Raw genomic sequence first — 25,807 nt, 5'->3', positions numbered from 1 at the left:
GCCTCTGGTTGTACTCAGTTCAAAGGTTTTCACAGGTTGAAAGCAAGTGTTAGTGTGCAATCCTGATTAAGTAAAACATCTTTGAAGACTGGTGAGTTTGTATCAGGTTTGTATGTGATAGCTGGAGAGCACAGGGGCCAAGAGTATGAACAGTTCCCTCCAAACCTGTACAGCCTGGAGAAAATGCCATAACGTGTTAATGTGGGCGAAACCAGAGGCAGAAAATGACACAAGATTGTTCATCATGTCTATTTACTCATTGTGTTTGAATAAGTCTTTTCAGATGAGAAACAGAGTTGGTGATAGCCATAGGCTTAAAAAGAGTCTGGCTTTTGAAACGAAAACTTAACAATAGTTTACAGAGAGGCAGCTATTCCAAACAATAGGCTACTGAATAAACAAATGAGCTTATCAGCAAAATACTCAAATTGGCTCAAGATTTTTTTTCAATCACAGAGAAGTTAAAAAGCATTTCAGTGCCTAACTTAACCGTAAAACAATATTTCTGAACATCATTCTCAGAAATAAATGCATAAAAAAATAATTGTAAAAAATATTATCTATTAAACTCTAAAGGATTTTGTTGTGTTCAAATACATTTAAGATCATTTTAAAGTAATAGCCTGTCATAACATACAGACCTGCTACAGATATGCATATTCAACAAACTTGGGTGATCATTATTAAAGCCTAACACTTCATCAGAGGTGTGAGAAGTGTTGTCTATGGAGAAGAATCAATTACAACCAAACATTGAAGACACACTACCTGGCTGTTCTTCCAGTAGGCTTTTCTATATGCTAATAGTTTAGAGATCCTTACATCTGGTTAGGCTCATGTGTGTACAGTGCTCTCTTCACCAATGTTTTAAAACTTAATCACAAGAAAGTATGGCTTATCTGTTTCACAGTGAATATGTGGTGTTTAACCAACATCTTTAAGGACATGAAAAAGTTGTATAATGCACTTGTGTTTTATTATCATACTTAAAAGACAGATCCAGAGACAACATGGGAACTGAACAGGCAGCAGCATGCGTGCCAGACACACAGTGCGTCAGTCCTTCAAAATATCCCAAAGATGATGTCTGGCTGCAAAAAGAAAATGGTAGTTATAATTGAGTTAATGTTCACATGTGGTGTGAAAAAAACAGCTTTACATGCTAAATGCTGCTGTCACTCACACACTGCAGGAGTTGCTGTCCAGTTAAGGAGCGGGTGTCTGGGGGTTGGCCATCCTCTCCCACTGCCTTGCACCGTAGGTAACCATAGAGATTAGCCACTTGGAGGGAAAAACTAGCAACCACAAGTGACTGGGGAGAAACGACATTTGGGATTAAAGTGGGACATTATGTGATGTACCGCCACCAAATATACGCAGAGGATGAACACAAGCTATATGAGTCTCACCAGCCATTTAATCTTCAGGGAGAAGAGGGAGGTGAAGAAGAAAAATGTCCATATAAGAGGACAGATGATGAGACCCAGCCAAAATATCCTCGCCTCTGCCTCGGTACCAATGTTATTGATCTGAGAGGTCTGCTCACACACAAACACACAAACAAACATAGCAATGCCCTTTTGTTTAATACCCCCACAGTGTTCTTCTGCACAGGAGCTGGACCATATTGATGACAAAATCTTACTTTTTTAGCCTCAAATACCCAGAGGCTCTTTCCGTCCTCATCGATTTGATTCCACCAGCGCAGCCCCACCAGCAGTCTGCCAGTCACATTCTGAAACACAAAGTAACAAGTAATCCCAACACATGAAGTTAAACGTCTAGGAAACTCAAATGCATGACAGGGCAAGGAAGGTCAGAGGCCTTGGAAAGTAAGGGGGACTAGTTGCTGACCTCTTCGACCTCTCACCTTGACAGACCAGAAGTCAAAAGAGAGCAGAGTGATGATCAGGACAAAACATGAAGCAAAGTTCTCGCTGATCAAGTCACAGAACAGATAGGTGACTATAGCGATCACCCTGAAGAACAGGTGGAAAAACGAGGCAAGAGGATGTCTGGAATAAAATACACACAGAGAAAATAAGCATATTGAGTAGCCTATGGCGGTAGACACTGTAGACTTTGTTTGCATATACAACTTCAGATTTAGAACATAAACTCATAAAACACATTGTTATAATTAAAAAATGGCAAATCTCCTATCTGGGATATATTTTTGTGTCCATTTTATATCAATTGAAGCAAAAAACTCTGAAATGCAAGAGAGGTTACATGATGAAAAATTCTCCTGCAGAGCACCTTATGACAGAGCTTGTGTGCGCCCTCTCCTGCTCGCCAGGAGCTAAGTCAAGCTCAACATCCTCTGTGTCATCTGCCATCGTCTGACAAGAAGCAACGACAAAATCAGGATCAGTCATCCCACTGCAAATGAAACACAGGGTAAATACATACATTCAGACTCGATTTAAAACATTACATTTTAAAAAAAGGGGAGTGCCTGCGTAGATGTTTAAAACAACGCCAATAGCCTACCATTTGGTGTTAGCAGAGCGTATAACAGCGCTTGAAAAAGGCATGGGTTGCAATGAAATAAGACCGACGCTGCTTCCTCAGTGACTTCGTTCAAATCAGCATGGGCTATAGGAAGGTTGGCTGTGAAATCATTTTAAGGTTGGCATAAGTAGTCTACAGGAAGACATTTATATTTAATATTTTTTTTAGGGAACCTGTTCACCTAGTTACATATGTGTCTAATGGATCTTATAATGATGAAGTAGAAAACAGTGCTATTTAGGATTATCGTCAGCAACAGAAGAACTTGCAAAAGAGCGACCGCGGCAGGACTCGAACCTGCAATCTTCTGATCCGAAGTCAGACGCCTTATCCATTAGGCCACGCGGCCGGTTATATACCACCTTTGAGCATATCAGATATTAACGTAATGTTAAGGGCAATGTGTACAGTTATAGATCCGAAGATCCGCATTTGCACATAAGTCTAGTATAAATGCTGCAGATTTCCTCTGTAGTCTTTATCCATTTATCAATGAAACACTACGTGAAGTTGTTGTTTTAAAAAAACAAGAACAAAACATGCAGTCATCCGTACCGCTTGGCGTCGCTCACGCTTTCTCTTTCTCCCCGCGGCCAGTGGAAAGCATCATGCTGAGGTAGCCCATCTATGCTACAAACTAGACCTTTTTATATTATATTGATTGAGAACTTCATTGTGAAACATTATACGACAGATCGTTTGAGGTGTTTTATTTTAATTGAAACGACGCTGTGCCTAACAAACTCAGCGACTTTATGATTAAACAGCGAGTATTATGTTTTTGTTGCTCAACAATTAGCAACAGTTCCCCCAAGGACGATCATGGTGGAAATGTTGGTAAACACAAGTTAGTAGGTTGGCTTTGAACCCATTTAAACAAGGTGACTGCATTGTGTAGTACCTAGATGTACTGTGCTACAGTCAATTAAACACTCAAGGTGTGTTTGGATGTTGTGTTTAGTACCTGGGTACAGTCATTGACAAAAACCTGAATCATGACCACAACACACCTGCAAGCTGCACTGAGGCTCTGCAGAATCTCTACTTTTAATGTGGACAAGACACTGATTGTTTTATTCTAGAGATCATTTATTAAGTTCACTTTTCATTTAGTTTTATCTCATAGTATGGTTACCTTTTAGTGCACACCTAAAATCATCTGTCCAGTATGAGTCTAAACAGCCAGTAAAACGATTAACACTCAGCAGCTTTGCTATATGAAGGTCAATCTGCTCTGACCATCCTCTCTTGGAGGAATCTGTTCTTCTGCCCAGGTTTAAGAGCAGCAGATACACATTTTCGTACTTTCACGCAGTTCTGTAGCATTTTATTTTATTTCTGACATTCCAGCAGAATTTTTAACAAACTGTTTTCTTCAATTGGTTGTATTGCATCAGTTTTCAGGTAGTCACATCAAATGAGATACAAAATGGGGCTAAACTGTTTTGATGTTAATGTTGTATTGTGTCTTGCAGCTCCAGTGTGAAGTCCACATGAGGTGATGCTGCATGTGTTGCGTCGTCCTCTGCAGAGGACTCTCATCTCTCAGCGATGGAAGTACCTACGCTCCCTCTACTCCACCAAACCTCACTCTTCTCAGGGCGAGGAGTCCACAGAGACACGCCTGAACCGCTTGAACATTCAGATGCTGTCGCGGAACCTCCATGAGCAGATCTTTCGTGGCCTTGAACCAGAGGACAGAGAGGATGATGTGGAGCGCAGCATCAAGCACCTGCAGAAACACCAGCTGTGGGGGAAGGAGACTGCACTGTTACCTGATGTGGAGCTTAAGCTTCCCCGAATGTATGGCAAAAACATTGACGAGCACTTTCGAATCTTGGCGGAGAAACAGAGTCTACCCTACCTCGAGGCTGCCACCGAGCTGCACCGGGCTGAGCTCCCTCCAATGCCACAGGAATGGAGCTGGGAAGTTGGCTGGACCCGCTATGGGCCAAATGGCGAGAGTCAGAGGGTGGATTTCCCTGTGGAGTCGGCGCTGGTGTTTGATGTGGAGGTGTGCATGACTGAAGGAAGATGTCCAACGCTTGCTGTTGCTGTGTCTCCCACTAACTGGTAAGAAACAAATTAGAAGGCTGTAAAGGAAAAATATATACCCAGTGGCATTAGCATTTTCAAATTGGATGTGAATTGTTAAATTCCCACTGCTAATATTTCTCACTTGCTACTGTAGGTACTCTTGGTGCAGTAAGCGTCTGATTGAAGAGCGGTACACCTGGTCAAACCAGCTGACCCTAGCTGACCTTATACCCCTGGAGACACCTTTAAACTCTGCCCGTCCGCCTGGGGGTCAGTGGAAGAAGAGGCTCATAGTTGGCCATAACGTCAGCTTTGACCGTTCTTACATCAAAGAGCAATACTTACTCAAAGTCAGTATTCATAGTCAGTCATTTTGTTTTGTCCTTGTTTCATTATCGTTGGTTCAAAGCCTGTTTTATTAGTATTTTTTTTACTTCAGTTCAGTTAAAACAATAGTTTTCTTTCCCTAAGGGTTCTAAGGTTCGCTTCATGGACACCATGAGCCTTCACATGGCCATCTCTGGTCTTACCGGGTTTCAGCGTGTACTGTGGATGGCCAACAAACTGGGAAAAAGGAAGGGTCTTCAGGAGGTGAAGCAGCACATCAGGAAAGCTGGGCAGAAAAGGGAAGGCCCAATGGTTTGTGTCTTTTATGACTATATTTTAGCTACAGCAGCGCTTATTTGTGGTAAAGTTGCAGCAAAGTTGACATTTTTTCAGGATCTTTTTCCTTAGGTTGTTTTTTTTTTTTTTTTTTGGCATGATGTTCTTGTGTACAGATAGGCTCCTGGGACTGGGTGAATATTAGTAGTATCAATAACCTGGCTGATGTCCATGCGCTGTATGTGGGAGGACCGCCGCTGCAGAAAGAGGCCAGAGAGACCTTTGTCAAGGGGAGCATGGTGGATGTCAGGAACAACTTTCAGGTTGGAGGTTTATGAGAAATCCTGTTTTTAAGTTTTAACTAACCATCCATCAAATGTGTTCTCTAAAAAGTTGCATCATCATAAAGTGACTGATCATTTTGCCTCTGCTGACCTCTACAGGAGTTGATGCAGTACTGCGCCCTGGATGTTGAAGCCACACATCAGGTCTTTACAGAACAGCTACCGCTCTTCTTGGAGAGGTCAGAAGCCCCCCAAACCACATACATTTTCCTTCAGCTAATATATGTAGTAATTGCCCAGACAAAAACAAGTGATTCAACTTTCTTCACCATTTGCATATTTAAACTATTTCTTTCATCTTTCGTAAGGTGCCCTCATCCTGTGACGTTTGCTGGAATGCTGGAGATGGGGGTGAGTTACCTCCCAGTCAATCAAAACTGGGGGCGTTACCTGGAATATTCGGAGGACACTTATGAAGAGCTCCAGAGAGAGATGAAGAAGTCTCTGATGGCCTTAGCAGATGATGCTTGCCAGTTGTTGCAGGATGAAAGGTGAGAAGAGCACGTATTCATGGCCGTGTTTCTCTCCGTAGCACAGCTATGTTTTATGTTTTGTTTTTTGTTTTATTTTTTTAGATTTAAAGAAGACCCCTGGCTTTGGGATCTTGAGTGGGATGTTCAGGAGTTTAAGCAGAAGAAAATAGTTGTGAGCAAGAAGAAAAAAGCTGCTGAAAAAAGAACTGTTACTCCTCTTCCAGACTGGGAAGAAGGTATGAGAACAAGCGCACAGCTCAACTTGTTTTAAAAAGCACCTTTCATACAAACATGTTGCCCAAAGTGATTCAAAAATTAGACAGAACATACAGAAGTAGAAACAAACATTTACAACAATAGATACAACTCTGCAAGACTAAAATGTTTTAACGAAACAAACAGATATGAATATGAATAAAATATGTAAAAGTCAAAGGAGACAAAAGAAACAGCTTAAATACAGCTGTTAAAAACACAGACTCAGGATTAACATTACCCAAAATGAGCAGTTTCTAACCCCTCTTATTTTTGGATGATGTTTCCAACATATTGTTGAATTATTAAAACAAAAGGGTTCATTTTGATACCAGACCCAGGTCCACCCTCTGAAGAAGAGATTGCCGGCCCGTGTCCCAGCAGGCTGGCGGTGGAGAATCTGAAGGAAACTGTGAATCGACTTCCCAAGAGACGGCAACATCTGCCTGGACACCCGGGGTAAAATCACCTGGATTATTATTATTTATTTATTTATTTTTTACCTCTGTTTGCAGAGTACAGCAAATCCTCCTCTGCCCTCTCTGTGACCCTCAGGTGGTATCGTAAGCTGTGTGAGAAGATGTCTGAGGACGACAGCTGGTCGCCTGGTGCCAGCCTCATCAGCCTGCAGATGAGACTGACGCCTAAACTCATGGGTTTAACGTGGGATGGTTTCCCGCTGCATTACACAGAGAAACATGGTTGGGGCTACCTGGTACCTGGGCGCAGGGATAACCTGGAATCTGAGGAGGAAAACACAGGGCCTGTGTGCCCACACAGGTATTGTATACACCAAGGTTACAACATTAAAGGGGACAAATTATGAAAAATCCACTGTTACAGTGTTTCTGAACATATATTTTTAGGTAACCTGAGTGTCTACTGACCCACAAAATGTGAAATAAATCCATCCAGTCCTTTGTTTATGGTCTGCATAAGTCTTACAACACAGAGAAAAATGATCCGTTTCAAATTTGCTCAGCTTGTGATATCACAAGCTGGATTCTGGTAAAAAAAAAAAAAAAAAATCCCCTCCCCTCCCCTGATATCTCTGCCATTGGACCCCATCCCCAGCCGAGAACAAAACTTTAGCACAGGTCCGCCATTTTTATTCTCGCTACAGAGGAGTGATGTCTAACAGGAAACCTCAGTGGGGGTCATTGTATTTAAAGAGACACACACACCAAAACGGAGCGTTCTGAGAGAGCTGGTTTATACTGAGTCACAGACCTCCTCTGGTGCTTGATTCATTATTTTTTATTTTTTTCAAAGTCAAAGTCAACTTTATTGTCAGTTTCAAAATATGCCAGACATACAGTGGAATCGAAATTGTGTTTGTCTCCGTCCCGCGGTGCAATACAACCAAAATAAGGTAAAATATATAAAATAAGATGAGGTAAAAATAAGATAAATAATATTTACAGTAATAAATTCTAAATTGTGCAAAAGGTACAAAATGGTAAATAAAATAAAATAAAATTTAAAGAAAAAGTAAACTTGTGCAATATGTGCAATGTGCAGTAAACTGAGTGTACTTTTGAATAGTTAGCTTCAGAGTTATTAGTCCAGAGTTCTTGGTGGCAAACGGGAGGGGGTTTCAACGTCCAGCGTTCATGGGGGCAGAGGGGAGGGAAGGAAGAGAGGGGAGAGAGTTAAGCTTCCTGACAGCTTGGTGGAAGAAGCTCTGGTGGAGCCGGCCCGCAGGCTGCGGTACCGTCTCCCCGATGGCAGGAGGCTGAAGAGGCTGTGTGAGGGGTGGGTGGGGTCACGCACAATGCTGGTTGCTTTGCGGGTGAGGCGGGTACCGTAGAGGTCCAGAAGAGAGGGGAGTGGGACACCAATAATCCGTTCAGCAGCCTTCACTGTGCGCTGCAGGGTCTTACAGTTGGCAGCAGTGCAGCTCCCAAGCCACACAGTGATGCAGCTAGTCAGGATGCTCTCGATGGCGCCTCTGTAGAAGGAGCACATGATGGATGGGGGGGCTCGTGCTCTCTTCAGCTTGCGGAGGATGTAGAGGTGCTGCTGGGACTTCTTGGCCAGTGATGTGGTGTTGGTTGTCCAGGAGAGATCCTCACTGATGTGAACCCCCGGGAACTTGGTGCTGCTCACTCTCTCCACAGCAGCACCGTCGATGGTCAGTGGGGGTTTAGGAGTGGGGACTCTCCGGAAGTCGACAACAACCTCCTTGGTCTTGTCGACGTTCAGGAAGAGGTTGTTATCTTTGCACCACGTGGCCAGTTGGCTGACCTCCATCCTGTTGTGTCGTCCGCAATCTTCACAATGTGGTTGCTGCTGAAGGATGGAGCGCAGTTGTGGGTCAGCAGCGTGAAGAGCAGGGGGCTGAGCACACAACCTTGGGGGGCCCCCGTGCTCATGACGGTGGTTTTTGATCTGCTGCCGCCGACCCGCACTGTCTGAGGCCTCTCGCTGTGGAAGTCCAGCAGCCAGTTGCACAGGGAAGTGCTGAGCCCCAGCTGGTGCAGTTTGCCGATCAGCTGCTGAGGGATGATGGTGTTGAATGCTGAACTGAAGTCTATGAACAGCATTCTGACGTATGAGTTTTTGGTGTCCAGGTGGGTGAGGGCTGGGTGAAGAGCAGAACAGATGGCATCTGTTACCTCGGTATGCAAACTGGTAGGGGTCCAGGGTGGCGGGGAGGGTGGATTTGATGTGGGCCATGACTAACCTTTCAAAGCACTTCATGGCGATGGGGGTCAGTGCAACGGGTCGATAGTCATTGAAAGTGGATGGTGAGGGCTTCTTTGGAACGGGTATGATGGTGGTGGCTTTGAAGCACGACGGAACAACAGCCTGACTCAGAGAAGCGTTGAAAATGTCTGTGAAGACATCTTTGAGCTCCTCTGCACAGTCCTTCAGCACACGGCCAGGAATGTTGTTGGACCTGCAGCCTTGCGGGTGTTGATCTTGGAGAAGGTTCTCTTCACGCTGGCTGCAGTCAGGCACAGGGTCTGGTCATGGGGAGGGGGGGGTTGTCTTCTGTGGGGGCGTGCTGTTGTGTGCTTCAAACCTGGCAAAGAAGCTGTTGAGGTCGCTCAGCAGAGAGGTGTTGCTGTCACAGGTCTGTGGCTTGGGTTTGTAGTCCGTGATGGTCTGGATACCACGCCACAGGCTCTGCGCGTCTCTGCTGTCCTTAAAGTGTCCGGTTATTTTTTGACCAAAGCACTGCACAGATGTTTCATTTAGACCACAGGGGACTGTTTGAAAAGGTGGAGGAGAGGGATAATATGTCCTCTTTAAGATATGAGCTCGTAAAGATTTAGTCTTAAATTTTTACAGGTATGTTGTATGTTTTTTTTTTTTTAAATGTATTAAACCTTTATTTAACCAGGTAAGTAACCCAGTGGGATCAAGATCTCTTTCACAAGGAGGGCCTGGCCAAGAGGGCAGCAGCACATGTCATGATAAACATTACATGATGAAGAAAGAGTTCACAAACAATAAGTTCAGAGCAACACCAATTACAATGTGCAAATTGGTTTGCAGATAAAGTGCAGAGTCGTGATCACAGATTACAATTCAAAAACAAAAGCACTGGTTGGCAATGGTCTCGTGTTTTTTTTGTCTTTTAAGAAGTCATTTTGGAGAAAGTTCCCTGCAGAGCGGGTAGCAAAAATAAACGGTCCTTTCCCCGAGCTCAGTGCGGACACGAGGAGCAGACATGTTCATTCATTCATCTTTGTTGTGTCCCACAGAGCTATCGAGAGTGTTTACAAAGAGTACTGTGAGCAAAACAGTAAAAGGCAGCCGGAATATCTGGACTGTGGGCCCTCAGACGACCTCATGTTTACTGACAGCACAGTGTGGGCAAAGGTGTGTTTACTTCTGTGACTTTTAGTGGTGAAGATTCATCACATATTCTAATAGTTAAGTTCACTATAAAAATGATCTGAATCCTCTGACGTGAATGTTGTGTGTCTTGACTGAGATGTGTTTTCTTGCCTCATCTGAAGGTGGAGGAGTTTGGCTCCCTGGAAAGTTTGACGGAGGAAAATGGAGTCAAGATGATGAAAAATGGGGAGAAGAAGATAAGAGTGAGTGGATGAAATTGTTGAAGTCATTCAGAAGACGCTTTCTTCTTTCTTTTTTTTTTTTTTTTACATTTTATTATAAACATTTGTAACACTACAGGGTCTTTAATTACATTTTAAAAATACTTTGACACTATCTCAAATTATCATACGATATTTTTAGGCAAAATCAACACAAAACGTATCTCATGACACTTAAAGCACACATCAAGAGCAGACTGCACTATTCATTTATTTACTATATTACTATATTATATTTACAGAAACCTCTGTAGTCCAACAGGATTGAGTGTTGTGATTTTTATTGTGTTTCTTGTTTCACTGACTTGAAAGTTCATATCGGTAACTGTGATGTGCTGTATGAAATAATTCACACTGTATCGCACATTAGCCCAAAGATTCACATCACGTCCAAAAGGGAGGTCCTTGCCATTATCACCATGGAAACGGACCCTACAGCGATGTAGATATCCCTGGATGCTGGTTCTTCAAATTGCCTCATAAGGTGAACTTTTTCTGTTTTCCTAGAGCGTCTTGAATAAGAGGCACGAGCTGATTGTCCCAACAATGAGTTACTATCAACGTCTCACTTTTTCAGGATGGAAATCACAACAACGTGGGCAGCCCTTTTTCAAAAGACTTCCTGTCCAAGATGGAGGACGGTACTCTCAGGGCAGGACGGGGTGGAACCAACGCGACGCGAGCTCTGGAGATAAACAAAATGATCTCTTTTTGGAGGAACGCCCATAAACGTATAAGGTACTCCTCCTTCATCTTATCGGGTGATTAAATTCACTCCCCACTGCCATCAATCAGCTGATTGAAAAATACTCTTTTTTTTAAGTTGCTTTATAGATATTCTTTGTTCTCTGTCTCTGTTTCACGGGGTCTATGTGTGCTGCTTCTATATTTATTGGATCACTTTTTTGGAGTACATCTCCACATCTTTGTTATTTTCAGTTAGATTTTATTTTTTACCACTGTTCTTATTTTATCTTTAGGATTTTGTGGTTATGTTGTTTTTAACTTGTTATTTACAGCTTGGGGTTATAAACATGCTTTTTTAAAAGTTATTATTTTAAAGATGGTGAACACATTTTCTGTCTCTCCTCACAGCTCTCAGATGATGCTGTGGCTCCGAAAGGGAGAGCTTCCTCGTACCGTCAGCAGGTTTGTCTGTAATATCTGTATTTCTGTATTTATTGATTGGCCATGTAGTCATTGCTGTGTATAACAACCTCTCTGTCTCCCAAAGGCACAAAGAGTTTGATGAGGAGGGCCAGTATGGTGCCATATTACCTCAGGTCATCACCGCTGGAACGGTAACAAGAAGGGCTGTGGAGCCAACGTGGCTGACTGCGAGTAATGCTCGGGTGAGAAAGGAGAACACATCACATCCTCATGACTTTGCTACCTGTTTGAACCAAGCTGCATCTATTAGCTAGCGGAGGAAGTGTGTTTGTAGGAGCCATGTTTAGGAAGTGCAAACACAAATTGTTCCAGCAGGTGTCGACTTTAGGTTAAGGTGAAACTCTGTATAGGTAGAAACTATCACTGGGGTGTCAGGTGTTGCTAGACGGGGAGCAATTCCATTTTTTTGACCGCTGTACGCCACGCTATGAGGTAACAGAGTGAAAGGAAATGGAAATGTCGGGGTTATTGTTTGAACATCGCACATGTCACATTAATCATGACAACGATGGAATCTTGTTCTTACATTTACAGAAGGATCGGGTCGGCAGTGAGCTAAAAGCCATGGTGCAGGTGCCTCCTGGATATCACCTGGTGGGAGCCGACGTGGATTCTCAGGAACTGTGGATTGCTGCTGTGCTGGGAGAGGCTCACTTTGCTGGCATGCACGGTGAGATTTTTCCCCTTTTAAAACCTAGACCTCTTTGAAGCTTAAAAATCACTTAATGAAGGAACTTTACTTGAGTGGCCCATACAGGTATAATAATGGCCTCAAAAATACGTGGCAACTTCTTTAAGCATTTTAAATTTGTATTTATTTTTTATGTGATAGATGAATTAGCGGACCATTTCACATCAATTTCCCTCCTATACCTGTTCATTGAAATTACACACTGCAGAGGAACAATCATTACACCCTCTTCTAAATGTACTGATTTCTGGGACCTCTCTAGTGTAATATAGGCCGACATTATGTTGCTGTGTTATAACTTTAGCTGGTTAGTCAGTAATAAAAGCACATCTGTGTTGATGCTTTTGATTAAACAAGTCATAAAGAAACCTTAACACATGGCTCTGCGTATGTTGACGAAGGAGTAAAACTAATCCAAACAGAAGTTGCCCTTTAAGTGACTTCATGAACATGGTGTGTTGACAAAGAAATTCAGAGAAGACACATACAGGGAGAGGGAAAGAGAATGGGGCAGGGCTAGTCATTATTGTCAGTAAGAGAATTGATGTAAAATAACAGCACGTGTGTCTGCTGGTTTCAGGTTGTACAGCGTTTGGCTGGATGACCCTTCAGGGGAAGAAGAGTCAGGGCACTGACTTGCACAGCCGCACTGCTGACACTGTGGGCATCAGCCGAGAGCACGCTAAAGTGTTCAACTACGGACGCATTTATGGTGCGGGACAACCCTTCGCTGAGAGGCTACTGATGCAGTTTAACCACCGGCTCAGTCAGGCAGAAGCTGCTAGCAAGGCCAGGCAGATGTACGCTTTAACAAAGGGAATACGCAGGTAACAAGTTGAATATAAATGATGTCGTTTTTTTTGTGCAAAGGTGATTCCAGATGGACTGTTGAGTTCATATGTTTTGTCAGATATAATCTCTCAGAGGAGGGCAAGTGGCTGGTTCATGAGCTGGGTATAGAGGTGGAGAATGAGGAAAATGGAAGTGTCACATTGGAAGAGTTGCGGAGGATCACCAGATTGGCCTCACAGAGGTGAGAAAGAGAGAAAAACATTAATATACACAGATCTGAGTGTGAAAAAGTGTTTGCCCGCATTCCCTGAGGTCCCTGATTTCTCACTCTCTCTTATCCCAAAGCTCTCGGCGCAAGAGGTGGGAAATGGTGGAAAAACGTCTGTGGGGAGGAGGAACAGAGTCGGACATGTTCAATAAACTGGAGAGCATCGCACATTCAGCCCAACCAGCCACTCCTGTTCTAGGCTGCAGAATTAGCAGAGCGCTGGAGCCCAAAGCGGTAAAGGATGAGGTGAGGCAGTGCTGATCAGCAGGATAGACCAGCTCTTAGAAGTAAACCATTAAACTGGCATGATAAGACCACATCAAGAGCCTGCTGTGCCAAAGACCTTGTCAATGAAGAGTCCAGGCTTGATCAGGTTCATTATGGTTCGCAAAACTTCTTTTGTCTAATAAGACGATGCCATTTTTCTATTGTCAGTTTATTACGAGCAGAGTGAACTGGGTGGTGCAGAGCTCTGCGGTGGACTACCTACACCTGATGCTGGTGGCCATGAAGTGGCTCTTTGAGGAGCATGACATCGACGGCCGCTTCTGCATCAGCATACACGACGAGGTGCGGTACCTTGTCTGCAGCGAGGACCGTTACCGAGCTGCGCTGGCACTTCAGATCACCAACCTGCTCACGAGGTCGGCTCTCCGCTCAGTTTATTCTGTGAAAATATACGTTACAGAACAGACAAAAAAAAAAAACCTGTCGGCTGGCTGATTGTGTGCTTCTGTCTCCTGTAGGAGTATATTCTCGCATGCGTTAGGCATGCAGGACCTCCCTCAGTCGGTAGCGTTCTTCAGTTCTGTTGATATCGACCAGTGTCTGAGGAAGGAGGTGAACATGGACTGTGTGACCCCTTCCAACCCCACAGGTCTTGAACGAAGATACGGACTACCACCAGGTGAGTCTGCACACCTTTGTCATTATTTCCTTTTTCCTGTAGTATGAGATGTTATATACACGGTCGGATACACATAAAATGCAAAAAAGAATGAATCACATTCAATGCTTTTTATAACCTTATTAGAAGGAAAATTGAAATAACAGAGCATCGTTTTTAATTTGTGGATGCTTTGTAGTATGTACACACATTCTGTCAACATAGTCTCAGTTTATATCCTTACTGAAAAGGTTAAATACCATGTGAGACACAATTAAAGACAAACATTCATAAAAGTCTGAGTAAACGGAACAAGAAGAAAAATATTGGAGCGCGTGCTGCATTCATCTCAGCCTCTTTAAAGCACTTTACAAAGTTTGAAAATGTCCTCAGGAAGCATGTATGTGTACTGAAAACATAGATCCACATCTTCCCATTACGTAGCTACAACCATAATATCTTTAAAACAAGAAGTGTGGTCATTAAACATAAGTCACATTGGTCTAATAATGGAGGATATAAACTACAGTGAAAAAGAACGTTTAGAAGTGAGATTAACCTTGTTGTGAAATGAAATGTCGTATACAAATGACTTGTTTATTTTACTACTAAAGGAACACAAACACATTGTTAATATTAAATGCAAACTTTCCACAGGTGAGGCCCTGGACATTTACCAAATCATCGACATCACTAAAGGCTCTCTGAACAAAAAGAGATAGAGCTTTGTGGGCTGAGCTTCTCGTAACAGAACAGTTCAGCAGCGACTTCAATTCAAGGCCAGCGAGATTCATGTGCATTGAACACTACTGAGGATGGGGGGGGCCTCACTTTTTTCTCTTCTTCTGTTTGGGTTCTTGTGTCTCCTCTGCTTCCTGTGACTCTGTGGGCTGAAAGGGAAAGAAGACAACACCGGCACAGAGCTCTCAGTCAAGAGAAAACTACTGAATTGGAGAGTGTTCACAAATGAAGTGTGAATGTGTGAGAAAAGAGAGTATGAGAGAGACTATGAACCCAACACTATAATTTACCTCATCACTGTCGTGCTGCTCCTGCAGGGCTGCGTCCAGAGTAGCAACGTTGATGCGGAAATCTCTTGAGGTACTCAGCTTCATGTACTGCATCAGATTAACCTGACAAGCGTAAATACACACACACGTTGCTGAAACACAGTATATGACCGGCCTGTCTCTGATGATTCTATACTGACTGTGTTGGGAAAAGGCGTTTTCATCTTTGTTAAAAAAGTTTCTTCATGTTTTTCAAGAATTACATTTTATAAACTGCTTCAATGTATCATGTATATAAATACCTTTGATTTCTTCGAGAGGGTGATGAGGAATTTCTCATACTGCTCAATGCCGAAGATCACGTTAGGGATGGCTTTTGTCTCTCGCAGAAGTTTAGCCTACCAAGAGAAAAATCTTGGATTAACAGACTCTGAAGGGTTTTATTTAAACTGGTTTGTTTGAGCCTCAGAAGTGTTCAAATGCTGTGTAGACATATTTCATGATAGACAATTAAACAGAACATAAATATATATATAGCTATAAACAATCTCCTTAACCAGTCCCATAACATAAAAAGAAGTAAATGTCCATACTGAGGCAGCAGTGTTCACTTCAGTCCTTTTCTTTTTCTTCTTGTCATCTGCACCTCCACCACTGAGTTCTCCACTCTGACGGACAAAAACACACATTCTGAGATAGTGCATGAAAATCTTCAACAGAACAGCAATATTTTAATTTAAAAACAGCGTGTGTTGTACCTGTGCGTATGTGATGAAAGAGTAGCACTGTGGCGTCAGGTGGGAGCCAGACAGTTTGACCTGCACAGAAAGCTAACTGTTAATACGACATAAGGCGTACTACAGGATCCAAAAAGAGAAACCTCACTTCCGACTTACCAGCTTCTCAAAGCGTGCTGGCAGTGCGCTGTGCTGACTGGCACACACCTGGATGTACTAAAAAAAAGAAAAAGACAGGAGGAAGGAAATAAATCTCACACAAGACACAATTTAAAAACTCTACTTTCATATTGAGACCACCGAACGGACAATTTACGCACATATTTGACAAGTGTGGTGAGGATGGTGTATGTGCGGCTCAGTTCTCTCAGCAGTGTGATGGTGCCGGTGCCAGGTAGCAGAGCCGTTTGCACCAACTCGTTTAATGCCGTCAAAAGAGTCCCGAGCTGCAGGGTCACAGCTTTCTCTATTGGATCTTGCTGGCCTGCTGTCTGAGTGGCTTCCCCTACAAACAGAATGTGCACCACGACACAGAAACTTTAGTTCCTCTCACCCCCAAAAGACAACTGAGCTCCAGTGTGGAAATGCTTCTCACCTGAGCCCAATTTGTGAGAGGATGCCTGGCTTTTCTTTCTGGCAATCAGCCAGTCCACTTCATCGAGCACTCGGCCAACCTGAGACAGGACCAGCAGCTGCAGTGGGAGATTTAAATAAATGCAGATGAGAACAAACAGATTCTCATGTATTAGTGTCAAGAGCGAATTACACGCTATAAAAAATAATGAAATACTTACCGCTGCTGAGGTGGCAGTCTTCATGTTGATAATGGCAAAGTGGGATTGTTTTTCCACCTCCACATCCTGGTCGTACAGAAGAAAAAGGAGAATACATTTTGTATGTTTAAACCCTGGCTTAGTCATTGCAGCTAAATGTATTTGGTTATTTTTAAGAGGTTACAGTCAAACAAATGATTGTTGATTGTTTTGATCATGATAATTAAAAAAATGTAGCACTTATTGCAGGAAAAGTTCTACATTTTAACTGTTACCCACAACAGCTAAGTGTTCGTAGCAGTCAGAGTCACTAATCCCTTAATACTGCTTCAATTGGAATGACATGGGACAGAGTTCAAAGTTTGATTTGAGCAGTCTTTGAGAAAGGTGCGGACATACCTTTATGTGTTTCCAGTTTTAACAAATAACTAGAATGTTAAAAAAAATGAGATGAAACAGATTGATGGTTCTCTCAATATTGTTTCTGTGCCGTGTGTACCTGATCAATGTCTCCCAGTTGGCTGTGGATGTCCTGGCAGAGCTCCAGCAGCAGGCTGACAGGACTCTTGTAGAGAATGTGCAGACTGAAGAGAAGAGAGAGCAGGCCCTTGGAGAAAGGTGGATCCTCTGAAAGAGAGAAAAATGATCAGAACACGACTTACAACACATCACACAGACACAGAGAGTAAATAATACTGTCACTCACCAAAACTGGTCTCCTTGCAGACTTTCACAGTCCATGTGATCATCTGAACAAACTGTGAAGAGAGATCTGTTTAGTAGTAAAAGTACTACAGTTACCTCCCCCCCCCATAAAGTGCACTTCAGAATACACCTACCTGTTGGGAGGATGGCTTTAGTTGACGTGAGAGCACACTCAAAATGCTAACCAGTAGTTGAGCCTCTTTGCTGTTAAAATCCTCCTCACCGCCACTTAACTGAGTGAACAGCGCCCTCTAGTGACAGACAGAGGACACCGCAGCTGAGTAAAGACACTCTGAAAGGGTTGAAGAGTGCAGGCTACATTTCTATCTTTAAAAAACTAGACACAATATGATATTTTGCAAAGATTCACCTGAAACTGTCTGATGTAGAAGAAGTTCATCTCTGTAGCACTGCCGCCGTCTGGCTCTTCATTGACCTCCGAGACGTCTGCAGAAGAATGCAAAAAAAATAAAATAAAAACAATTCCTATGATCCACTCAAGTGTTATACCTTAACGTCGACGCTTTCAACAGTTTTAAAAGTGCTCCTGTCTGACCCATGGTGGAGAGGAGCTGCGACATTCTGTCTGGATATTGCTGCTGGCAGGTTGTGAAGATCCTCAGCAAGCCTTCCAGACACATCAGAGACAGGCTGGAGCGCTTCTCCTTCTTCCCTGCATCCTCCACCGTGCTCGGGATGTTGGTGTAACGCCACATCAGCACACTGGGATGGAAATGACACAAGTGATGTTACAGACAACACAACATGGTACATATTCTGAAATGATACCGTGTATGAGGGCCGAGGGATTCAAACCTTGTCATGTCACAAAGGAACCGGAAAGTTCTGTCTGTGTTCTGTCCATCTGGGCCTTCTGCATGTCCAGTTTCCTCCAGCTGCTGGATCTTCTGCACAGCCACACTGAGAGCATAACGCACAAACTCTCCACTGGAGCGAAGCACTGAGAGAGCCTCCTCTCTGCTCTGAGTACTGTCTCTGGAAAAAAGACATGAAAAAAAGAATCACAACTCTTTAGTTCTGCAGTTTATTTGTTTTTACTACTTGCTTTTATATCAACCCTTATTTCAATGGAGTTTTACTGTCATTCCGCTGGGCTTGGGCCAGGGACCTTATCATGTACAAGAGCTATTTTCAGATGAAGCTATATCAAGCTAATAAAAAGTTGTATTTTCATTCAGAATGTCCCAGTTACTCTTACAACAAGCAATGTTCACATAGGCAGCGTAAGCTTTTACCTGAAGAGGACGCTGAGAAGAGTTGATATGAAGCCCAAAGAGAGCAAACTGCGGGGGGTCTTTTGCATGGGACCACGACCCTTCCCGGATTTCTCCTTCAGGATCTCAGCAAGCTTGTGGTAGCGGTTAAACAACTCCAAGAGCTCCTCAAAGTGGCTTTTACTACAACACAGAGTTCTTATTAACACATCGCCAACATTTATGCTCGGCAGTGTCCTGTCCACACAAAAGAAAAGGTGGCTGTTACCTGTAGTTTGCTTTAGTAAAGCTAAACTCCATGAGGACCTCGTACACTCCCATCACCAGCACAGCGTAGATGTTATTCTTAACCCCAACGCTGGATCCCATAGAGAACTCAGCTGACTTGTCCTGGTAAACACAGAGACAGAATATACAGTAAAAATGCACGGCTTAAACTCGGGACATATGGTTTCATTTTAGTCAGGGGATTCACACTAATGGACTCATCACACACACACACACATATATATGTATGCACAATTGATAAGGGTGCCCAATATTGTCTTCAATCCCACTACATCATACGTTTTATGCCTAGTGAAAAGTTACTCAGACACATCATTTCTAAGAGCAGTAAAAGGTTTCTCCTGCTTTTAAACAGAAAGTAAATATTGCAAAACCTTTGAAAGTCATTCAGTGTAGTTGTGTGTCTGTCATTTCCACAGTGTTTATTCTGTCTACAATACCAGTTCAAAGTCCTCCAGTTCACTCTTGGTCATGCGTCGCGTCATGCTCTCTAGGATTGTCTGCAGTTCGGACAGGTACCCCTCCTCCTCCTCCTCCTCGGCCTCATCATCGCTGTCTTCAACATTGGCGCGGGCTGACTGGCGCATGTTCTGCAGCGACAACAGGCAGTGTACAGTACAACTCAACAGGTGGGCCTGAAAGGGGAACAAAAAATATTTAAGTCCGACATTGACACCGAAGAAAAACACAGTGGTAAAATCGGACTCAGCAGGTAAGAGTACCAGAGGCTCCTGCAGGTAGACTTGGTCTCCGAGAGCTGTGATGCACGGCTCCAGTTTCACCGGGGGTAGAAGGTCTTGTTCAGGCTCGTAGTATCGCCTCAGCTATAGTTCAAACATGACAAAGCCAGCCGCATAAAAGACAGCTCAAAAAACAGGATTTTTTTTTGCATAATACAGCATGCACTTGATAACAGGCATACCTGGGACAAGAGGGTCTGCATGATGGAGCTTGCAAGTTGAGAGTTGCGGCGAAGAACATCATAGAAACCCTGAAAGAGAAAAGATGTTGCACTTCAAAGAATACAAATGTTTAGAGGCTTCATTTAAAATGTCTGTAGTTGAAGATTTCTATACATAAAAGATGCTGACTTAGGAGTAAGTAAGTTTTATCTTTATTAATTGAAAAAGCAGCATGTTGCTCAAATAACACTTTTAGTTCAGCAACATACTGCATTTTAAAAATGAACTTATAGACAGGCACACAAAAAAACAAACTCTAACCTCATAGAGCATGAGGCGCACATCAGCCTGCTGGCTGAGGCAGCGACGCAGGCTGCTTAGGATTTCCAGACAGAAGGCTTCATTGGCAGCAGAGTTGTAACGAGAATGAACATCCACTTGGATCTGTTCAAGCAAACGGTTATTGTGTTAAAAATTGCAGATACCTGCACAGATATTTTTCCCCATGTGTAGAAGCATCTATGCAAAGAACACAAAGAGTATATGTGGGCCCATACCTGGCTTGAGGAGACTGCCTGACTACACTGGCTGGAGGCCAGACTACCCAACACTTTGAAGTTCTTTAACAGCAACAAGAAGCCAGTCACTGCAGACTTCCTGCCATCCAGTTGGCTATTAGAGAGTCAAGGGGGAGACCAATGCAAGATCTTGATTAGCGATGTTAAACTGCCTTTCCTTGTAACTACTGTTAAACCATGAAATGCTTCGACAGTTTTGTGATCCATTAACTCCTCTAAAAAAAATCAAAGAGCAAAGCAGTACTCACCTGGAAAACATGGCCTTACGGAGAACTAGAATCAAAGCGTCTTTCAAGGACATACTGACCTTTAGCAGGGGCTGGACATTAAACAGAAAATAAATAAATAACAAACAAAACAAACAAACATCTACCTTGTGTGTACATGTGTGTGTTTTTAGGTACCTGAACGGCTTTAAGCAGACCCTGGACAGTGGCCAGGGGCAGGTATGACAGGTTGTCAAATGTCTCTGTCACTTTTGAGGATGACTCCAGGAGGATCATGGGAGCAGAGATGACGATGTCAGAGAAAAGGTCTGGTGAAACAGACACAGAAAAGAACAAGTTAGAATGTAGGTTCTTACTAGTCTAATACATTATTACTGTAAATCTAAAAGCTAGGGGTTGATATCTCTGACGTCGTATTACCTAAGTAATGACTGACAGGTGAGGCTGTCTTGGAGACCAATCGATTCAAGACTTGCTCTAGGATCTCTCCTCTAATAGGCTCGTGCATCTGTTACAGGAGAAACACATACACTCCAGTGAGAAGAAAACAGAATGTAAACATGTAGTCAATAATGTCTGCGATTTCCATTTTGTGATACTTTAATAAAAGAAACATCAAATGTTACCTTAAAACCATGCAGGAGCACCTGTCCCCCCAGCTTGCATGCTAGCTGAGTTGGGGTCCGGGCTATGGAAGTAGATACTTCTGTGGTCTTTCCAAAAGGTCCAGGTTTGGGTCCAAAGTTATCCATAAGGAAGAATCCCAACTGCACCAGCCCATGGGTCACATGATCCCAACCAAACACACTGCACAGGTGGGGGAGACGAAGTCATGGGGAGAAAATGAATTAAGACGCTACTGTCCTTGAGATTTGAGAGAAGATTAAGTAGTATATCCTCACTTTGTACTTCCACTTGAAAGATTATCAGTTTATTAGAGGCAATGTTTAAAAATATATTTTTCTGATCTGTATGTTTTAATTAAATGTAAGGCTGAAAAAATAATCTGTATAATCTAAACTGGTGTACCGCATGATTTGGGGCAACACATTAATAGCTGTATTATAGTTCTTGTAATAAAGGTTGAAAGGTGTCTCACCTGTTGTTGACTGTGTCAAGTATCATCTGAGCCACACTGCAGTGTCCAGGCAGGAGATCCTGCAGGAACTTTGATCCCTGCTGCAGCTGCTCATCTCTGAAGCTCTTGATGATTGCCCCCTTCAAAAGGTCAAACACCTACCCAAACCAGGGAATGGGGGAAGAATGAAGCAAAAAGAAAAGGATTGAATAAAGTAAGAATAAAAAAGTATATATTTAATCAAAAAGAGCACAGGGGAAAAGTCCAAATTTCTCACCTGCTCTTCATAACGCTGGATACGTGCAACTGAAAGCAGCAGGGCAACACGGAAAGGGCACAAGTCCCCATAAGATGTCTGTGGAAATACAATCATAAGATTTATAGCACACTCTTAATGTAATCAAAATAACATCACTAACAAAGAGAGCTGAGTTCTGCATAACCTTAATGCTTTTAAGAAATTCTCTCCCGAGATCATGGTCGAGTCGTACAGCAAACACAATGTGAAGAATAGCAGTACCCTCCACATGCCTTAACTGGTCCTGAGGGATGGACTGAACCTCTAGATCCAGACTCCTTAGCGTCAAAGCAGAGGAAAACAACAATCATGAAGTAAGAAAGTTGGCATTTTAAAATTGAGATTCAATACAGTATGTTGCAAGAGCCACTCACTCTCCATGTTTCTGCTCTTCTTCCTGGCGAATGTCTTGTTCCTTAAAATAACCAATGATTCCTTCCAGGACCTGTTTCTTACAACCCTATCAGGCATGAAAGTGAAGCACAGGTATTAAGATAATACAAAAAAGAGGAAGGAATGATGAAAAGTTGAAATGAAAGATGTTGAGTCTCACACACAAATGTACCTTTGCAGACAAAAGTAGCAGCTGATAGACCAGTGGTGGGATCTCCTGTAGATCTAGTTTGGTGAACATCCTCAGAACCTTCTCCACCACAAACTGCAGCTCCTCCGATGACAAGGGCACATCTCTACAACAAGGTAGACACAAAAAAACACACTGCTGACTCATTTTCTATGCGATGTGAGGAAGCACGCGGAGAAAATATTGGGAGTTTGCAACGTGATACCATCGTAAAATAAATAAGAAAAGAAAGGACAAGTTACTGCAAAGTGCCAACATGTGATTAGTCTTTGGAGAACTGATCAGTATCTAAGAATGTGATGGTTTATGGTCTTACCTGAACATGGTCGTCAGGTGAATAACACATTGTGGGTCCCATCTGTATACATAATAAACAGGAATAGATGCAAATCAACATTGTGATTGTTACTGATCCATTTCCCAAAGTTTCAACTTATATACTCACCTATACTTTACTTTATATCAGACCCATAGGTCCATATCATTATAAGAAAGCACAAGAAATATAAAAACAGGACGGGATGTAATCACTACATTTCACAGTTTGTCAGCGAGTAGAATACAAGTTTCAATATAGTTTCAATTTAAATATTTTATCTCAGTCAGGAGAGTAGATATGCTGTCATTATGATAAATGCTAATGAGAAACACTGGCAACACTTCCTTATAAAGAGAAATAGCCCAGGCATGTAAAAATTGTATATCTAATAAGTCCTGACCTGCTTGAGCAAAGACTGTTGATCAGCTGTTTCTTGTATTCCTCACCACTGAGTTCGCCTAAAGTTCAAATAAAACAAGCAAACGTCAAGAGACTGAGTTTCATTGTCATTCACAAGACACCTCAGAGATGTAACTGGTTCTTATATAACATCAAATAATAAAGTAGTTGAGGCCTGAAGTGCGCACTTACCTTTGCCATAAGACAAGGCGTCACATGCTGAAAGAGCAGTAAGGACAGTGGGAAAAAGCTCCAGAGACTTCCCACTGCCCATTTTCCCCACCTTAATGGCGTCAACAAAAAGAGATGCCAGTTGTGCAAGACAGGATCCAGTAAGTGTGTGAGTCTGTGTGTAACATTTAAGAGAGAAAGTGGGAGGTCAGACACTTCAGTCAATAGAGGTCACTTAGTACAATGTGGTTTCTTATATGAAAAAGCTTCATAGTAAGTTTTTATATTACTTCCAGCATCAGCAGTCCAATGATATCAGCTGCCACCTCTGTCTGAAGATCCCCAGACTCACACAGAGGGATGCAGTGTTGATAAACCAGAAGTCTCCGGTTTGACCCTTCAGGTGAGTTGGAGGGTGAGCCTACATTTCAGAGCAGACACTTCACTGTGATTGAACTGGACACCATGTTTCACATTTAAAACAATGCAGTGTACTTACCCTTAAATATGCCTTTGATCATGGAACCGACCTTTTTACCCTTTAATGCACCATTAGTAATCACAGTAATCAGCTAGAAAAGGGGATAACAGAAGGGGAAGAATTGGACAGCGGCATTTTTTTTTTTTTTGAAATGCGATGTGTATTTTGATCAGATATGTTTACCTCGTCGTTTGAAAGGGAGGACAGGTATTTCTGAAGTTCAGCTGTACTGTCGCCATCCGACAAAGTAACTATTTTATCAATTTCAGCCTTCATAATCGACCTGCAAAGTGGAAAAAGCATGGACACGAATGGATTTGTGGTAAAGCTCAAAAGGCTTGTTGCGAAGGATAAATGTTAAATTTTATAAATTACATGCAAAAATGAAATCTTTACCTCTGCTTGTCGTCAGCAAAAGTTTAAATTTTACTTTCAATTTATATTTATGAAACTTGTGCGGGGAAAGCTCAAGTTAATTCTCCGGTGTCATTGGTAACACGTAATGAAATTCCCGCCAGCGATTACTTCCTGTTTTGCTTCTTGGTTGCCACATTAGATCGAAACTCTGCCCCAGATACAGTGCATTAATAATCACTTTGACACAACTTTTAACAGTCATTTGTACAATGTATGTACAAAACATATTTTGGGCTACCACAAATAATTTGAGAAATGAATCAAACATGTTATATTTCCATCGTATACTTTGAGTTACACGATAAATTAAACATTAAGTAGAAAACGCGTTTTTTAACATAACTGGCAACCCCTCTTACAAGACACGCCCCCAAGCTGTCTTTTCGTGGGTTGCCACCATAGACTGTATGTTGCCACCATAGACTGTATGTTGCCACCATAGACTGTATGAGATGAGATGAGATGAGATTCAACTTTATTGTCATTACACATATACAAGTATAGAGTAACGAAATGAGGTTTGGCATCTCACCAGAAGTGCATGTTGCCACCATAGACTGTATGTTGCCACCTATGGTTGCCATTGGTTGCCATACAGAGCAAGTAAATAATCTACCTGGACTCTAAAGAATCACTAGTTTGGCCCTTTTCAGAGTTTAATTCAAGCTTTATTACGTTGGATCCCACTTGGAAGTACAATCATTTCTACTTGTCAAACATTTAAAGGTTTAGTGGCTATTATTGTTTTATTAAGTGTAAGATAGTGTTTTATGCTGGTTCCTTTTAGAGTGTCTGAAGTTCACCTACTCTCTGTTGGTTATAGTTGGTTATGATTAGTCTTTGGAGAACTGATCAGTATCTAAGAATGTGATGGTTTATGGTCTTACCTGAACATGGTCGTCAGGTGAATAACACATTGTGGGTCCCATCTGTATACATAATAAACAGGAATAGATGCAAATCAACATTGTGATTGTTACTGATCCATTTCCCAAAGTTTCAACTTATATATTCACCTATACTTTACTTTATATCAGACCCATAGGTCCATATCATTATAAGAAAGCACAAGAAATATAAAAACAGGACGGGATGTAATCACTACATTTCACAGTTTGTCAGCGAGTAGAATACAAGTTTCAATATAGTTTCAATTTAAATATTTTATCTCAGTCAGGAGAGTAGATATGCTGTCATTATGATAAATGCTAATGAGAAACACTGGCAACACTTCCTTATAAAGAGAAATAGCCCAGGCATGTAAAAATTGTATATCTAATAAGTCCTGACCTGCTTGAGCAAAGACTGTTGATCAGCTGTTTCTTGTATTCCTCACCACTGAGTTCGCCTAAAGTTCAAATAAAACAAGCAAACGTCAAGAGACTGAGTTTCATTGTCATTCACAAGACACCTCAGAGATGTAACTGGTTCTTATATAACATCAAATAATAAAGTGTCTGAAGTTCACCTACTCTCTGTTGGTTATAGCTCAGAAACTATCGT

The 25,807-nt window shown here is 42.3% G+C and overlaps 3 protein-coding genes and 1 non-coding gene across 6 annotated transcripts; 1 reads left to right on the top strand and 3 right to left on the bottom strand.

Moving 5' to 3' along the window:
* Window positions 1-241: 241 nt before the first annotated feature.
* Window positions 242-2,627, bottom strand: LOC109989192 (Golgi apparatus membrane protein TVP23 homolog A-like). The gene is made up of 7 exons (XM_020640853.2): window positions 2,494-2,627; window positions 2,260-2,382; window positions 1,871-2,015; window positions 1,646-1,735; window positions 1,410-1,538; window positions 1,184-1,312; window positions 242-1,091 (listed from the first exon to the last, which is right to left on the bottom strand). The coding sequence occupies exons 1-7, from the start codon at window positions 2,535-2,537 to the stop codon at window positions 1,065-1,067; spliced, it is 687 nt and encodes a 228-aa protein (XP_020496509.2). The 5' UTR covers window positions 2,538-2,627; the 3' UTR covers window positions 242-1,064.
* Window positions 2,337-15,399, top strand: polg (polymerase (DNA directed), gamma). Of its 2 annotated transcripts, none has more exons than XM_065956619.1 (23): window positions 2,337-2,400; window positions 3,990-4,587; window positions 4,706-4,901; window positions 5,023-5,190; window positions 5,331-5,477; window positions 5,598-5,677; window positions 5,807-5,989; window positions 6,074-6,207; window positions 6,562-6,685; window positions 6,782-7,006; window positions 9,940-10,057; window positions 10,198-10,278; window positions 10,667-10,780; window positions 10,874-11,034; window positions 11,392-11,445; window positions 11,531-11,648; window positions 12,001-12,136; window positions 12,738-12,984; window positions 13,068-13,190; window positions 13,295-13,463; window positions 13,653-13,861; window positions 13,964-14,124; window positions 14,761-15,399. In XM_065956619.1, the coding sequence occupies exons 2-23, from the start codon at window positions 4,016-4,018 to the stop codon at window positions 14,823-14,825; spliced, it is 3,585 nt and encodes a 1,194-aa protein (XP_065812691.1). In that variant the 5' UTR covers window positions 2,337-2,400; window positions 3,990-4,015; the 3' UTR covers window positions 14,826-15,399. The 2 variants fall into 2 exon arrangements, with proteins under 2 accessions (XP_065812691.1, XP_020496500.1); XM_020640844.3 differs by lacking the exon at window positions 2,337-2,400 and adding an exon at window positions 3,077-3,130.
* trnar-ucg (transfer RNA arginine (anticodon UCG)) lies at window positions 2,791-2,863 on the bottom strand. The gene has a single exon. It is a non-coding gene; the product is annotated as a tRNA-Arg (tRNA).
* fanci (FA complementation group I) lies at window positions 14,220-24,426 on the bottom strand. Of its 2 annotated transcripts, XM_020640832.3 has the most exons (38): window positions 24,284-24,426; window positions 24,071-24,170; window positions 23,906-23,978; window positions 23,697-23,827; window positions 23,428-23,581; window positions 23,237-23,294; window positions 22,834-22,875; window positions 22,500-22,623; window positions 22,309-22,394; window positions 22,080-22,212; window positions 21,914-21,991; window positions 21,658-21,794; window positions 21,185-21,365; window positions 20,979-21,066; window positions 20,736-20,866; window positions 20,580-20,650; window positions 20,311-20,425; window positions 20,075-20,197; window positions 19,774-19,842; window positions 19,574-19,675; window positions 19,292-19,486; window positions 18,832-18,953; window positions 18,585-18,746; window positions 18,145-18,324; window positions 17,885-18,051; window positions 17,699-17,775; window positions 17,463-17,579; window positions 17,330-17,381; window positions 17,123-17,250; window positions 16,645-16,710; window positions 16,446-16,542; window positions 16,171-16,355; window positions 16,010-16,066; window positions 15,872-15,931; window positions 15,707-15,781; window positions 15,416-15,511; window positions 15,135-15,236; window positions 14,220-14,993 (listed from the first exon to the last, which is right to left on the bottom strand). In XM_020640832.3, exons 2-38 carry the CDS (start codon window positions 24,161-24,163, stop codon window positions 14,931-14,933), a joined length of 3,990 nt encoding a protein of 1,329 aa, XP_020496488.2. In that variant the 5' UTR covers window positions 24,164-24,170; window positions 24,284-24,426; the 3' UTR covers window positions 14,220-14,930. The 2 variants fall into 2 exon arrangements, with proteins under 2 accessions (XP_020496488.2, XP_065812690.1); XM_065956618.1 differs by having other exon boundaries at window positions 14,220-15,236.
* Window positions 24,427-25,807: the final 1,381 nt, after the last annotated feature.

Source organism: Labrus bergylta, chromosome 7, assembly GCF_963930695.1.
Source record: "Labrus bergylta chromosome 7, fLabBer1.1, whole genome shotgun sequence".
NCBI classification, from domain to species: domain Eukaryota; kingdom Metazoa; phylum Chordata; class Actinopteri; order Labriformes; family Labridae; genus Labrus; species Labrus bergylta.
The sequence above is the reverse complement of the archived record's forward strand: the minus strand, read 5'-3'. Positions and strand labels throughout refer to the sequence as shown.